Source organism: Bactrocera tryoni, chromosome 2 (assembly GCF_016617805.1).
Source record: "Bactrocera tryoni isolate S06 chromosome 2, CSIRO_BtryS06_freeze2, whole genome shotgun sequence".
NCBI classification, from domain to species: Eukaryota; Metazoa; Arthropoda; class Insecta; order Diptera; family Tephritidae; genus Bactrocera; species Bactrocera tryoni.
This window is the reverse complement of record NC_052500.1, coordinates 48267136-48281228: the sequence shown is the minus strand read 5'-3', so window position 1 is coordinate 48281228 and position 14093 is coordinate 48267136. Positions and strand designations below refer to the sequence as shown.

General features: G+C 38.3%; 1 protein-coding gene across 5 annotated transcripts in view; it reads right to left on the bottom strand.

Moving 5' to 3' along the window:
• The window catches only part of LOC120768445 (dual oxidase), a 67811-nt gene that overhangs the window by 7158 nt on the left and 46560 nt on the right, over positions 1-14093 (bottom strand). For all 5 annotated transcript variants that reach the window (XM_040095139.1, XM_040095138.1, XM_040095140.1 and 2 more), the window contains exons 3-6: positions 5701-5781; positions 754-1103; positions 467-671; positions 2-405 (exon numbers count right to left, since the gene is read on the bottom strand). In XM_040095139.1, the coding sequence (XP_039951073.1) occupies positions 2-405; positions 467-671; positions 754-1103; positions 5701-5781 (1040 nt within the window). The remainder of the gene's footprint in view (position 1; positions 406-466; positions 672-753; positions 1104-5700; positions 5782-14093) is intronic.

Below are 14093 nucleotides of genomic sequence, written 5' to 3'. Positions count from 1 at the left end.
CGCTTGAGTCCCACCAAGTAGAGCACAATCGTATCGCGGGATAGCCCATAGGTGTCTTTTTGTAATTACACTTGGCGTCACGGCGATAGATACCAGGTGGTATCATTGTATGACCGAAGCGGAATGCAGCTGCTTGAAAGATGTGTCCAACACCGGGATGTATTTCCTGCTTATATCCCTCGTAGGGTTTTACTTCGGAACCCAAAAAGGCTGGCAGATACTCATACATAATAACATTTTGTAAACTAGCGATGACCATGTGACGCGCACGTTGAAAGATATCCTCATCACTCCAGTCGGAATGAGCGCGCTTGATGCGTTGCGCGAGAGTATTATGCCAACGCAAAAAGAGTATGGCAAATGAGAGCACAGCGGGATTTTGATTTGTACGCGGGTCACCAAGCACTGACGGGAAATAGATTTAAATTAATTTACAAGCAAAAATTATGCCAAAAAACTAACTCACAAAATAGACGTTCTGGGCTAAGCATCTTCATCACATTCGGCGCTGGGTTGTTGAAGAGCGGTACTCGCATTGTATTTTTAATGGGCATTTTGCCACCCTTCTCCGTGAGCAGTGTGCCATTGTGGAACGACCGCATTGCGTTGAGCCACGCCTCTGAGGTACTGTAAATGAAACTGCCATCAATCCAAGCAGTCATTTGATTTATCTGTAGAGCGTAGATAAGTTTTTGATGAAATCAGGTATAGAGTAACATTAAGTTGCATTGCGTATATTTGCATCATAATTACCTGTTCACGCGGCGCATTCGGACTCTGCCCAGTATCGCGATCGTATGCAGCACGATGGAATGGTATATAACGATCTCCACGACACTCACGATCGTACATTGCATCGCATTTTTCAATCTCAATGCGATGCATCTCGATGGGACAACCCGACTCTGAAGCCATCACTATTTCATTCGCCACTACTTGCCCGAAGAAGGCTAAGAACGCGGTGCGATTATGCTTGGATGCCAAGCCATCACGGCCGCCCATGAATAAACGACTTAGTCGACGAGTAGACGGACGATTTGAGCCAGCCATGGCGTAAACTCCGTCGGAATATGACGGCGGTGCTTTTCGCACCAAGTGACTATCTAAAATATCAAAGAGGAAGAGTAAGATTAAATAGTCGAAATAGAGAGATTAGTTTTACGAGAAAATTCAACAATGGTCGTGACTTATTAAATCATATATTTTCGATTGATGTACACGTAGTGAGCTACCGTTTGTTTAATGTTTGAGTAATGGTGGGTCTAAGTCCGGTCATCTTGATAAAACCTAATCTGAAGGATTTAGCGTATTCAAATGATAAATTCAGTAACCGGATCATTAATTCACGTAAGCTTAGAAAATTATGCTTACTTTACCTTATGCTGGGCAAACCCGCGAAAGAGACTATTTACATATAAGACTAAATAATCAAACTTTGCTTTAGTCTGGCAGATGTGGGACTGTCAAGAAAAAAGTTGAGACCTTCCATAATTTAACAGAAGTCGACTCTACAGTGTTCTCTGAGCTTGCAAGAGGACTAGCTGCCCATTAGTAGGCCGCGCCAACCCCCAATGAGCCAGATAGTAAGCTTTACAGCTTTATGGTCTCTGCGATTGCACAGTACCTACACACTTGTATATTATACATATAATTTAAGGTTGTCAAATATCTCCCTGCCTTGTCTTTTGAATTTTGCGGCTATGTATAAAGCGCTACAGAGCTCGTATTTGGCAATACTATACATCTTTGAAATGTCTGGTCGTAACCTACAAAACGACGCTATGCATGATTGGTTTGGATTTGCGTTCAACAGTTATAGACGCCGAAATTCGCGATATTTTAAAGTTTTCCATCGTTAAAGGAAAATCCGCTAGAGAAACGTTCCGCGAGATTAATGGTGTTTTGGGGGTGGTACTCTATCACTTCGAACTGCGGACGAATGGTTTCGACGATTCAGAGCGGGTGAAAACGAAACCATAGCTAAGCAATCCGGCGGAAGACCTATGACGACGAATACCGATCAAATTATGGAAAACATCGAGTTAGACCGACATGTGGCATCTCGTGATATCGCTCAGAAGATGGGAGTTAGTCACCAAACCATTCTAAACCGTCTGCAGAAGGCTGGATACACAAAAAAGCTTGATGTTTGGGTGCCGCATGATTTGACGCAAAAAAACCTTCTGGACCGAATTAACGCCTGCGATGTGCTGCTGAAACAGTACGAACTCGACCCATTTTTGAAGCGGATGGTGACTGGCGACAAAAAATGGATACGACAACATCAAGTGATAACGGTCGTGGTCGAAGGCCGGTGAATCGTCTCAAACAGTGGCCAAGCCGGGATTGACGACCAGGAAGGTTTTGCTGTGTGTTTGGTGAGATTAGAAGGGAATCATCCACTATGAGTTGCTCCCATATGGCCAGACGCTTAATTCTACCATCTACTGCGAACAACTGGACCGCTTGAAGCAGACGATCGACCAGAACCGTCCACAATTGGCCATCAGGAAGAGTGTAGTGTTCCACCAGGACCTCGCCAGACCACATACTTCGTTGATGACTCGTCATAAGCTACGGGAGCTCGGATGGGACGTTCTACCGCATCTATCATATAGCCCGGACATAGCGCCAAGTGATTACCACCTGTTCCTCTCCATGGCGAATGTCCTTGTTGGTGCAAAGTTGAAATCAAAAGAGGCTTGTGAAAAGTGGCTGTCCGAGTTCTTCGCAAATAAGGAGGGGGCTTCTACGAGGGGGGTATTATGAAGTTTCGTCTAGATGGAAACCGATTATCGAACGAAACGGCGCACTTGTATTTGAACTAAATCCGATCCCCGTAACCCTTTTTAGAAAGCATTGAATAAAGAGCAAAAAAGGAAGGGAGATATTTGACAACCTTATAAGTTTTATGAGAAAAACGCTCACTCAAAGTTAGCGCCTAACGCGTTCTGAGTGTACGACCAGTAAGATCAGAATATACAGGTGTATATTATTGACCTGATTTCGGTGTGAATATTTAGCTTTGAGAGGTGATAGAGGATAGAGGGGTGAGAGAGGTTCGGTTCGGTTACCATTATAGTAAATGATAAAGCTGGCGAATACGAACTTGGTACAAAGGCAGTCTATTGTACAAAATGAATTTAATGCCCATCTTGAAGTTGGCACGCGTGAAGTTCTTTGCCTTGCGGCAACATCATTTGGGTATTCACCTGGCTCCTTTTTAGCATGAACTAATTAATTAATTAGTGTGTTATCGCCGGCTACGCTTTTGTTTGGTCTAAGCGAATGACACAAAAATAATATTCTATATATTGGGATTTGTTTTCAGTAGCATTTTCGTTTTATAGCACAAATTTGTTGGGAATCACTGCCCTACAATACACTTAATGAAAGTTGAATGACAATTAGCCTCATCTCAAACATGAAGGGCTTATTAACACTCTGTTACTATTAACCCCATAAAAATAGTAATTCAAAATGTAAAATAAATGAATGATAATTTATTTATACTAACTACAGTGAAGTGAATAAAAGCGGCAAATTCAATTGGGCCCTTCAAAGGCAAACACATTAAAGATATTTAAAAATCCATTAGACACCCACATATTTTTCAAAACAACAGTATAAATTGTAGTAAGTAGATATACTGTCAGCGTCAAAAGAAAGTGTACACCTTCTTCCCATACATTTGACTCTTTATTTCAGTATAAAAAAATGTAAATTTTTTCAAATCAATTTTCATTTACAAATGGATAGATAGTGTTCTTAAAAAAAATTAACAGCAATCCAAAAAAACTCTACAACAACAAAAGCAACCAAAACAAAACCTAATATACGCAGTATATCACGCGTCAAAACAAAGTGTACAAATACAGTAGTAGGCCTCGCATTTTCATTTTACGCCAATAAATGTACCGTTATCAATAGTTTTCTCATTGTAACGGCTTCATTCTAATGTTATTTAGTATCTTTGTGCCGATTGGATATTATTTGCGTTTGGAAATTAGCGGAGTGCACATAAATTGGACAATGGGCAAGCAAACTTCACCTGATATAAGAAAATTAGTGGTAAATTTTAAGAAGGAAGGAAAATCCTTACGTGAAATTGCTTTAATAATTGGAAGAAGTCATAACACAGTGAAAAAAATTATTGATAAGCAAATAAAGTTTGGTAAAATAGAAGATCGACCACGTTCGGGTAGGCCAAAACGGCTTAGTGCCACAGAAATACGGTCAATTGTGAGAGCTGCGAAGGTGGATCCAACTGTCAGTGCTGTCAAAATGTCTGAAGAAGTATCCAGAATATCCGGACTGAACGTTAGTGCCAGCACGATCAGGCGAGCATTGCATGCTAATGGTCTGTATGGCCGGGTACCGAGAAAAAAACCACATATCTCTACAAAGAATCAAAAGCGACGACTGGAGTTTGCGGAAAAATACAAAACTAAAAACAAATCGTTCTGGAATAATGTAATTTTTTCTGATGAAAGCAAGTTCGAAGTTTTCGGGAAGAAAAAATGTACTAAAGTTTGGAGAGTGAAAATCAAGAGTTTGAACAGAAAAACATTACATCCACTGTAAAGCATGGTGGGGGTTCGGTGATGGTTTGGGGGTGCATGGCGGCAAGTGGAGTGGGAACGCTGGTGTTTATTGATAGCACAATGAACAAAACAGATTACCTAAACATTTTAAAAGAAAATTTGCTTCCCAGCGTTGAGAAATTGGGCTTAGGTCAATCCTGGATCTTCCAACAGGATAACGATCCTAAGCATACGGCAAAAATAGTGAAGGAATGGTTGCTCTACCGTACACCTAAACAGTTAGATCACCCTCCACAATCACCGGACCTCAACCCCATTGAACATCTGTGGGAACATTTGGACCGGCAAATAAGAAAAAGAAGTATAACCAGCAAAAATTCTCTGAAGGAAATTTTACAAGAGGAGTGGTCAAAAATTTCCCCGGAAGTAGTGTCCAATTTAGTGGAATCAATGCCAAGGAGGTTGGAAGCAGTTATCAGAGCAAAGGGAAGACAGACGAAGTATTAGCTTTTAATTTTTTTAAATATTCGCAAACTGTACACTTTGTTTTGACGCGTGATATACTGCGTATATTAGGTTTTGTTTTGGTTGCTTTTGTTGTTGTAGAGTTTTTTTGGATTGCTGTTAATTTTTTTTAAGAACACTATCTATCCATTTGTAAATGAAAATTGATTTGAAAAAATTTACATTTTTTTATACTGAAATAAAGAGTCAAATGTATGGGAAGAAGGTGTACACTTTCTTTTGACGCTGACAGTATGTATTCCGCTCACGATCAGCGAGCGCTTACTGTACACGAGCCACGTTGCACACGAATATGCAAATCTGTTTATGTGCGTGGGAGTGTGTGTGTGTACAGCATGACGATATCACCGTAGGGTGCATCGATCAGCTGTGCGCAGTTTAGAGGCTTTGCCGTGCATAAATGTTATAAAAATAGCTATGAATAACAAGTGCAATCTTTCCGCTAGAAAGGGAAACCGGGTCAACGTCACGAGCAGCTTTTGCTTTTGAGATATTTCATAATAGTTGCTGAATTGCAAATTCAAAACGTGTCTCGTCTACCAGTTGTTTACCTACTTACATACAAGCAGACATGCCCATTCATAGGCTAATAAATATTTATCTTCTTGACTGTGTTAGCGATTGTACTCACCAACTGATCCCCAGTCTGGATGCGCTAGATTATTGTACCAGCCATCGTAGCGCTGCTTCTCTGTTAAACTGTACATTTTATCTGTAAAAAAGGAGAAAAAATTGGATCAAATATTAATAACACATTGTTATGTATGCATATAGAAATTTTCTATAAGTATATTGTGACTATAATTTACTATATATTAATATATTATCTCTAGATTAACTACTGAATTTAACTAAGACTATTGGCATCTTGCATTTGTCGTGTTTTATCTATACAATATGTGTTGATTTCCATAAAATAATTTAGGTGAATTCATCGTTAAAGCAAAAGAAGGCTGCTATTCCAGAAAATTCCAGCAAATAGAGTATACTTTGCTATAAGTTTAGACGTAAAGACTTAAAAACCATATGTATATGAAGTAAAGACTTTAGGTGGATGGCGAGACTGACCAGAAAGGTTTTGAAAAAATCTTAAATTTTTCAAAGTAAAGTCTGTAGCAGATTCCGTTTGTTAGATGACATTAAAGGGGCTTCAGAAATAGGAGAAGAACATCTGGGAATATGTAAAATATGTAACCTAAAATTTGGCAGATTTTTCTATAGTAACAGCGTAATGACCTAACTTTATATGTAAAGTTTACTATCATAGCCTCTCTTGTAATGAAGAGGCAGAGTGTAGAGTCTAAAGATACCTGTTAAAGAGACCTGTTTATATTTCTCTAACACGTGCCTGACGATTTTCAAGCACCATATCTTTCACTTTTTTAATATTTTCATCACTTGAACAGGTCGAAGGTCGTCCAGAACGAGGCATGTCTTCAACAATCTCTCCAACGTCTTTGAAGGTTTTCTACCACCGTAGGCTTTTGATTTTGATAAAACGAAATCATTGTAAGCCTTTTCCAACATACGAATTTTGGTTATAATTAAAAAGATGTGAGACAAATTATTTGTTCGATATTTTTATCCATTTTAAAAATCGGAATGCACTTCTGAGGTGTACCGACTTAAGCAGCTGCTGTAAACAAAGTTTCTTAGAAATACCGTATTTAATTACAATTTCATTAACGTTCGACTAATCCCAAGCTTTAAAATAGTAATACCCGTTCGAGGCAATAATTTTTCCTGAACTTGTTTGGATAGCTCCTGCAGGGTGTTAAGAACTTCGACAATCATTGCCTTACTCCTGTTTAAAAAACTATCAGTCTTTGAATTTCTATACTCGTACCTTTAAACAACATCACATAATTTATATGCATATAATTGAATTTGGTTTTTGGCCGAAACACTATCTTCTTCTTCTTAATTGGCATAGACACCGCTTACGCGGCTGTAGCCGACTTTACAACAGCGCGCAAGTTGTTCTTCTTATTCGCTGTTTGGTGCCAATGGGAGATTTCAAGGGTATTCAGGTCCTTCTCCACCTGGTTGTTCCAATGGAGGGAGGTGGGTATATTTTCGCTTAACTATGTCAATGTCGTCGTATATCTCGTACAGCTCATCGTTCCATCAAATTCAATACTCGACGCTGCCAATGCGCAAAGGACCAACAATATTCCGCAGAACTTTTCACCCGAAAACTCATAACGTCGACTCTTCAGATGTTGTCATCGTCCATGTCTCTGCACCATATAACAGGACGGAATAGTGAGGGACTTATAGAGTTTGGTCTTCGTTCGTCGAGAGAGGACTTTACTTCTCAATTGCCTACTCAGTTCGATGTAGCACCTGTTGGCAAGAGTTATTCTGCGTTGGATTTCGAAATTGACATAGTTGTTGGTGTTAATACTGGTTCCAAGATAGAAGAAATTATCTACGACTCCGCCGTAATGACTGGCAACAGTGACGTGGGAACCAAGTCGTGAGTGCGACGGCTGTTTGTTTGATGACAGGAGATATTTCGTCTACTGTCTACCGCTCATTAAAAAATAAGCAAAACTTTTAATTACTAAAATTAATGTGCAACAAAATACAAATTCAATTAACACCTCAAGTCTCGGCAACTCATGTTTATGGATATTAGTAATTATTTGTTAAGGGCATATGTTGTTCTCTGAAAACAAATGTTTTCGAAAAAGCAATTAAATGACAATGTATTCGGAACTGCAACTAATTAATTACTCAGAAGTGCGAGCGCTCTGCAGGCATTAGCAAGCGTTTTTCGTATAACCATCACATGTGTGTAAGTTTCGTGCCTGGCGCTCGTGCATGAAAATCGTATTTGGTCACAATTTAGCAAAAACTAATAAGTTGACGAACATAAATTATGTCGATGCGTTTTGCTTTGAATTTTTAACTTTTCCATTAAATCGTTAATTGCCGTCACTAATGATTCGGCTTCTGTGTTAATCGCGGCGTACTAGTGTATATGTATACGTATGTATGTGCACATACTTCAAATATGTCCAATGCCACGTTTAGTTATTCCACAATTAAAATTTACTACTTCAACGGGTGTGCCTATTGGTTCCCAATTAATTCCTTTTTTATACCCTGAACGTGGTATATTAAGTTTGCCACGAAGTTTGTAACACCCAGAAGGAAGTATAATATCTTTATACATATATAAATCCTCTGACCGTGTGTTTGTAATTGAACTGCTTTTAAACGGCTGGACCGATTTTGATGAAATGTTTTGTGTGTATTCAAGGAGATACGAGAATGGTTTAGATTCACAAAAAATTAATTTTTCATTTGTAAGTAATTGCTAATTTTGGAATGTTGGACCGATAGATTGCGCTACCATCGTAGTATCCAATATTCAAACCTTAAATTGGAGTAAACGTGCAATAAACAAAACGATGCCAAAGTAAAAGGCGACATCTGTAGACAAGTTTTCATAACGTGGACAGAGTTGTTCGTTCTTAAGTAATAAATTGGGTGATTCAATACATCTATGAGTAGCTATAACATTTTTTTCATACCTGCTAACTATTGGAGGGGTTATCTTGACAGGCAATTTAAAATTGCAAAAGATCTGGCATAAAAAAATAGCGGCATAACTGAAGTGTTGATAAAAAGGTCTATTAAAATTTGAGATATTCAAAAATCTTTTCGAAGCATTGCAAGACTGATGCCATAACCTTGCCAGCCGATTTTTTTGTCTTTCCACGCTTGAGAACCGTTTTTTAATATGCCACCAGACTGACAACCGATTGGACTCGATTGATTTCACTGATGCACAGCCCAAATTCAATAGTATTTTTACCCCAAAAACCAATTCTTTCTTAACGCACGAAATGCTTTTTGATTAATTTTTGTTGCTTCACCAAAAATGCGATTATTTCTTAACTTATACTTATAATCTAACTAATAGAAATCATATAGATGGTACTACTAGCTATGTATGTATCAGCCACAGTAAAACGTGGGCGGGTCCTCTAGTATGAATATATGATCAACACGATGAGCTGAACCGATGTCAGCCTGTCTGTTTGTCTGTAAATATATGAACTAGTCACTCAGTTTTTGAGATATCGATTTCATTCATACCTTTCTCCACAAGAAGCTGCTCATTAGCTTCCATACAAACTGAACGATTAGAATAAGCGTTTGCATTGAAAAATTTTGTTTGATGTGATATCTTCACGAAATTTGGCTTGGGTTAGGCTTGGGGATCGGATCGCTATAGCATATAGCTGTCATATAAGCTGTCCGATCGGAATCAAGTTCTTGTAAGGAACATTTTGTATTGTGAAGGGTATTATAGCTTCAGATCAATCTAGGTTACCTTTTTTCTTCATTTAGTATTATTTATTCTCAACTGGCTAACAGTTTAAGCAATTACGCAACGAAGGCAATTCATGCGTTTGTTTTAGAATTGAAAATTAAATAACTGATTGTAGGAATTTGAGTTTTTCAAGCCGCAAAATACTTCTAATAACTGCATTGCATAGGTGTCTATAGCTTGATTGCTTTCAACTCATTACAGGGTGCGCCAGTATATACAAGTAAATCAATAAAACGACTTTGACATTTACTAACCGATTGAATTGGTTAGATAAGTTTTGTAAGCCTCATTTCGGTACAATTCCAACCTCGAAAATTTTCACACCAAAACAATGTTTGAATTTAGGGAAGAAAATAACCATTCCAAATCATATTACTGAGCTATATTTTTCCAAACAAATCAGTGGATTGATGTTGACATTGACGATCTTTGGCTTATTATACTTGCCCACGTGCGTGCGTGTATTTCGACGTATCAACAAGACGCCAAGTCATTTCACAATATCAATCAAACTCTTCAGCTTTCGAAGTAATATTGACTGGGCATCAACAATACACGGAAAAGTTAAACATTGTGTTGAAATGTTCACTATACCACCAGATGCTCGTATTATCGCAAATAATCTTGCTCTTTTGAGATTTTTAGGAAATTTGGCGGGTTACGGGACGTTGAGCAGTGATCCCCCTCTTCATTCTGATTCCTGATTTTCAATGCAACCAAACTTCAAAACGCTTCCCGTCCAGCTGAGCAGGTATGATACCGTTTGATCCCGAGGAATCAAAGGCATTAATTATGTAAAGCATCCTTGTGAGATAGCACTCTTTCAAAAAGTCATGAAGCTCACTAAGGTAGCACCAGCGGGCAGTAACCAGGAGTTGGTTGGGTCCCTCATGACTGGAGACAGGGTTGTGGTAAACTTCAAACACATTCACAGTCTCTTTTGTTAAAGAACTACATATAATGGCAGTTTTGGGCATTGCGCGTCGATGGTAAAAAAGATACCTTGCAAGGTGAGTTATCCCCCATGCTCTCGATTATGATCTTACCAACCAACGGTTATCTGAATGAGATAACAAAGTGAGCGAATAAAAGTGGTATAGCCATAAATTCGTATAAAATTGAGCTAGTTTTATTTACTATGAGTTATAAGATCCCACATGTTTCTCTCCTCTCATTGAGAGGCTGTAATCTTCGATTCGTGGATAGGGTTAAATACTTGTGGCTTATCCTGAACAAGAAGCGTTCATGTAGGCCAAACAATGAGAAAATAGTAAGGTTGCCTTAAACTGCTGTAAATGAGCAATGAAACTCTATGAATCGGTAGTATAATGTTTTAAGGGGTAGTTGTACGGTGGAGGGCGCACAAAAAACCATACTCTCCAAGTACAAAGGACAACACCAAGCGCTAAATTCTACATGTTACAAGTTGATATTAGGTACAATGAAGCTGGGTGTTGGAGAGTTCCCGATTAAAGGTTTTCTGAAACCCTTCATCACTTCGAATGTACTGCTGACAACCTGTACCACTGCATTGTGGAATTTTCGCCGGGCGGTTCCATCTGTGCGCACATATCTGGGCCTTAACCAAGTGTACTGAAAAAATATATCTTATTGTATTCAAAAAGGCCTAAATTAAATAAAAATATCTGAAATATTATATAAAAGCCGGTTGTTTTTTAAGAAACTTTAAAGTTTGCCTATCAACTTTAATCATATCCCACCTTGTATAAGTATACTGCCTATATGTATAAACACAAATGTTCGATTCCACTATTTTGAACAATAATATTTCGATTAATCATATCATTTGTCGACATACTTTTATAGGCCTTGCTTTTAGTTATTCAACAACGTGCATACATCAGTGCATATATCTACATATATACGCATGTAATAAAACAATTAATTAAAGCTAAATATGTAAAATATTTAGAGAATTCATGTAAGCTTAAAGCCTACACAAATTAAACTATTTGTCAAATAATAGACTAATGAGAAACAATTCTCTCCAAAACTGGTTGACATTTATGTTTGTACTTATGTGCTTGTGTTCATGGAAACTGGTGAATGGGGGAGAGATCTATTAAGTTAAAAATCTTAATTTTATGGAATATTTATAAAGCCCTCAAACAAATTCAAGAACGCACAGAGTCGATTCAGTAAATATTTTTATACTCTCGCAACAATGTTGCTAACGAGAGTATTATAGTTTTGTTCACATAACGGTTGTTTGTAAGTCCTAAAACTAAAAGAGTCAGATATAGGGTTATATATACCAAAGTGATCAGGGTGACGAGTAGAGTTGAAATCCGGATGTCTGTTTGTCCGTCCGTCCGTGCAAGCTGTAACTTGAGTAAAAATTGTGATATCATGATGAAACTTGGTACACGTATTTCTTGATTCCATAAGAAGGTTAAGTTCGAAGATGGGCAAAATCGGCCAACTGCCACGCCCACAAAATGGCGGAAACCGAAAACCTATAAAGTGTCATAACTAAGCATTAGGGAGGGACATATTTGGAAGTAATTTTTTTGGAAAAGTGGGCGTGGCCCCGCCCCCTACTAAGTTTTTTGTACATATTTCGCAAACTACTAAAGCTATGTCAATCAAGCTCTACACAGTCGTTTTCTTCAGGCATTTCCATATACAATTCAAAAATGGAAGAAATCGGATAATAACCACGCCCACCTCCCATACAAAGGTTATGTTGAAAATCACTAAAAGTGCGTTAACGGACTAACAAAAAACGTAAGAAACACTAAATTTTACGGAAGAAATTGCAGAAGGAAGTTGCACCCAGGCTTTTTTTAAAAATTGAAAATGGGCGTGGCGCCGCCCACTTATGGACCAAGAACCATATCTCAGGAGCTACTAGACCGATTTCAATGAAATTCGGTATATAATGTTTCCTTAACACCCTGATGACATGTACGAAATATGGCTAAAATCGGTTCACAACCACGCCTTCTTCCAATATAAAGCTATTTTGAATTCCATCTGATGCCTTCTTTGTATAATACGAGTATAAACATTAGGAACCAATGATGATAGCGGAATAAAACTTTACAAAAATACGGTATTTGAAAAATATGTAAATGACGTATTATGAAATCTCGATTATCACTTTACCATGCGAGAGTATAAAATGTTCGGTGACACCCGAACTTAGCCCTTCCTTACTTGTTCAGTTTAAAATGCAATATCCCGGTCGAATGCGATATAACACAGGTGACAAGTGTGATAATGTAGCTCTTGTATCCGTTGTTTTTACTGCTATAAGCATTCTAGCTAAGCTATTCCAAAAAAGTCGAACAAATTATACATATATATGTATTAGAAGCATCTCAATTAGAGTTTCTACATTCGTTGAAATAGAGATGGTGAAAGAAACAGAAGAAAAATTTTATCTGAGATCCGCTAGAGAAAAGTTCCGTGAGATTAATGGTGTTTTGGAGGATGGTACTATATCACTTCGAACTGCGGAGGAGTGGTTTCGACGATTTAGAGCGGGTGAAAACGACACCATGAATGAGACAGCCGGTGGAAGATATTTGACGACGAATACCGATCAAATTATAGAAAACATCGAGTTAGACCGGCATGTGGCATCTCGTTTCATCGCGCAGAAGATGGGAGTTACTCACCAAACCATTTTAAACCATATGCAGAAGGCTAGATTCACAAAAAAGCTTGATGTTTGGGTGCCGCATGATTTGACGCAAAAAAACCCTCTGAACCGAATTAACGTCCGCGATGCTGCTGAAACGGAACGAACTCGACCTGTCAAAACACTTCTCAAACTACATTTTTGGGATAGCCGTTAGCTTATGTAGCTTAGCTTTTTCGTCTATATTGTAAAATGAAGGCCTGAAATTTCTCTTTATTTTTGGACTTAGGAAAAAGTCACACCCAGCCATTTCAGGTGAACATGTAGGCTGGGGCATCCTTACAGTATTATTATTTGTGGCCAAAAATTCATGAACAAGCTATAAAGTGTGAATTTTTATACTCTCTCAACAATGTTGCTAACGAGAGTATTATAGTTTTGTTCACATAACGTTTGTTTGTAAGTCCTAAAACTAAAAGAGTCAGATATAGGGTTATATATACCAAAGTGATCAGGGCGGCGAGTAGAACCGAAATCCGGATGTCTGTCTGTCCGTCCGTCTGTCCGTCCGTCCGTCTGTCCGTCCGTCCGTGCAAGCTGTAACTTGAGTAAAAATTGAGATATCATGATGAAACTTGGTACACGTATTCCTTGGCTCCATAAGAAGGTTAAGTTCGAAGATGGGCAAAATCGGCTCACTGCCACGCCCACAAAATGGCGGAAACCGAAAACCTATAAAGTGTCATAACTAAGCCATAAATAAAGATATTAAAGTGAAATTTGGCACAAAGGATCGCTTTAGGGAGGGGCATATTTGAACGCAATTGTTTTGGAAAAGTGGGCGTGGCCCCGCCCCCTACTAATTTTTTTGTACATATCTCGGAAACTACTATAGCTATGTCAACCAAAGTCTACAGAGTCGTTTCCTTCAGGTATTTCCATATAAATTTCAAAAATGGAAGAAATCGGATAATAACCACGCCCACCTCCCATACAAAGGTTATGTTGAAAATCACTAAAAGTGCGTTAACCGACTAACAAAAAACGTCAAAAACACTAAATTTTACGG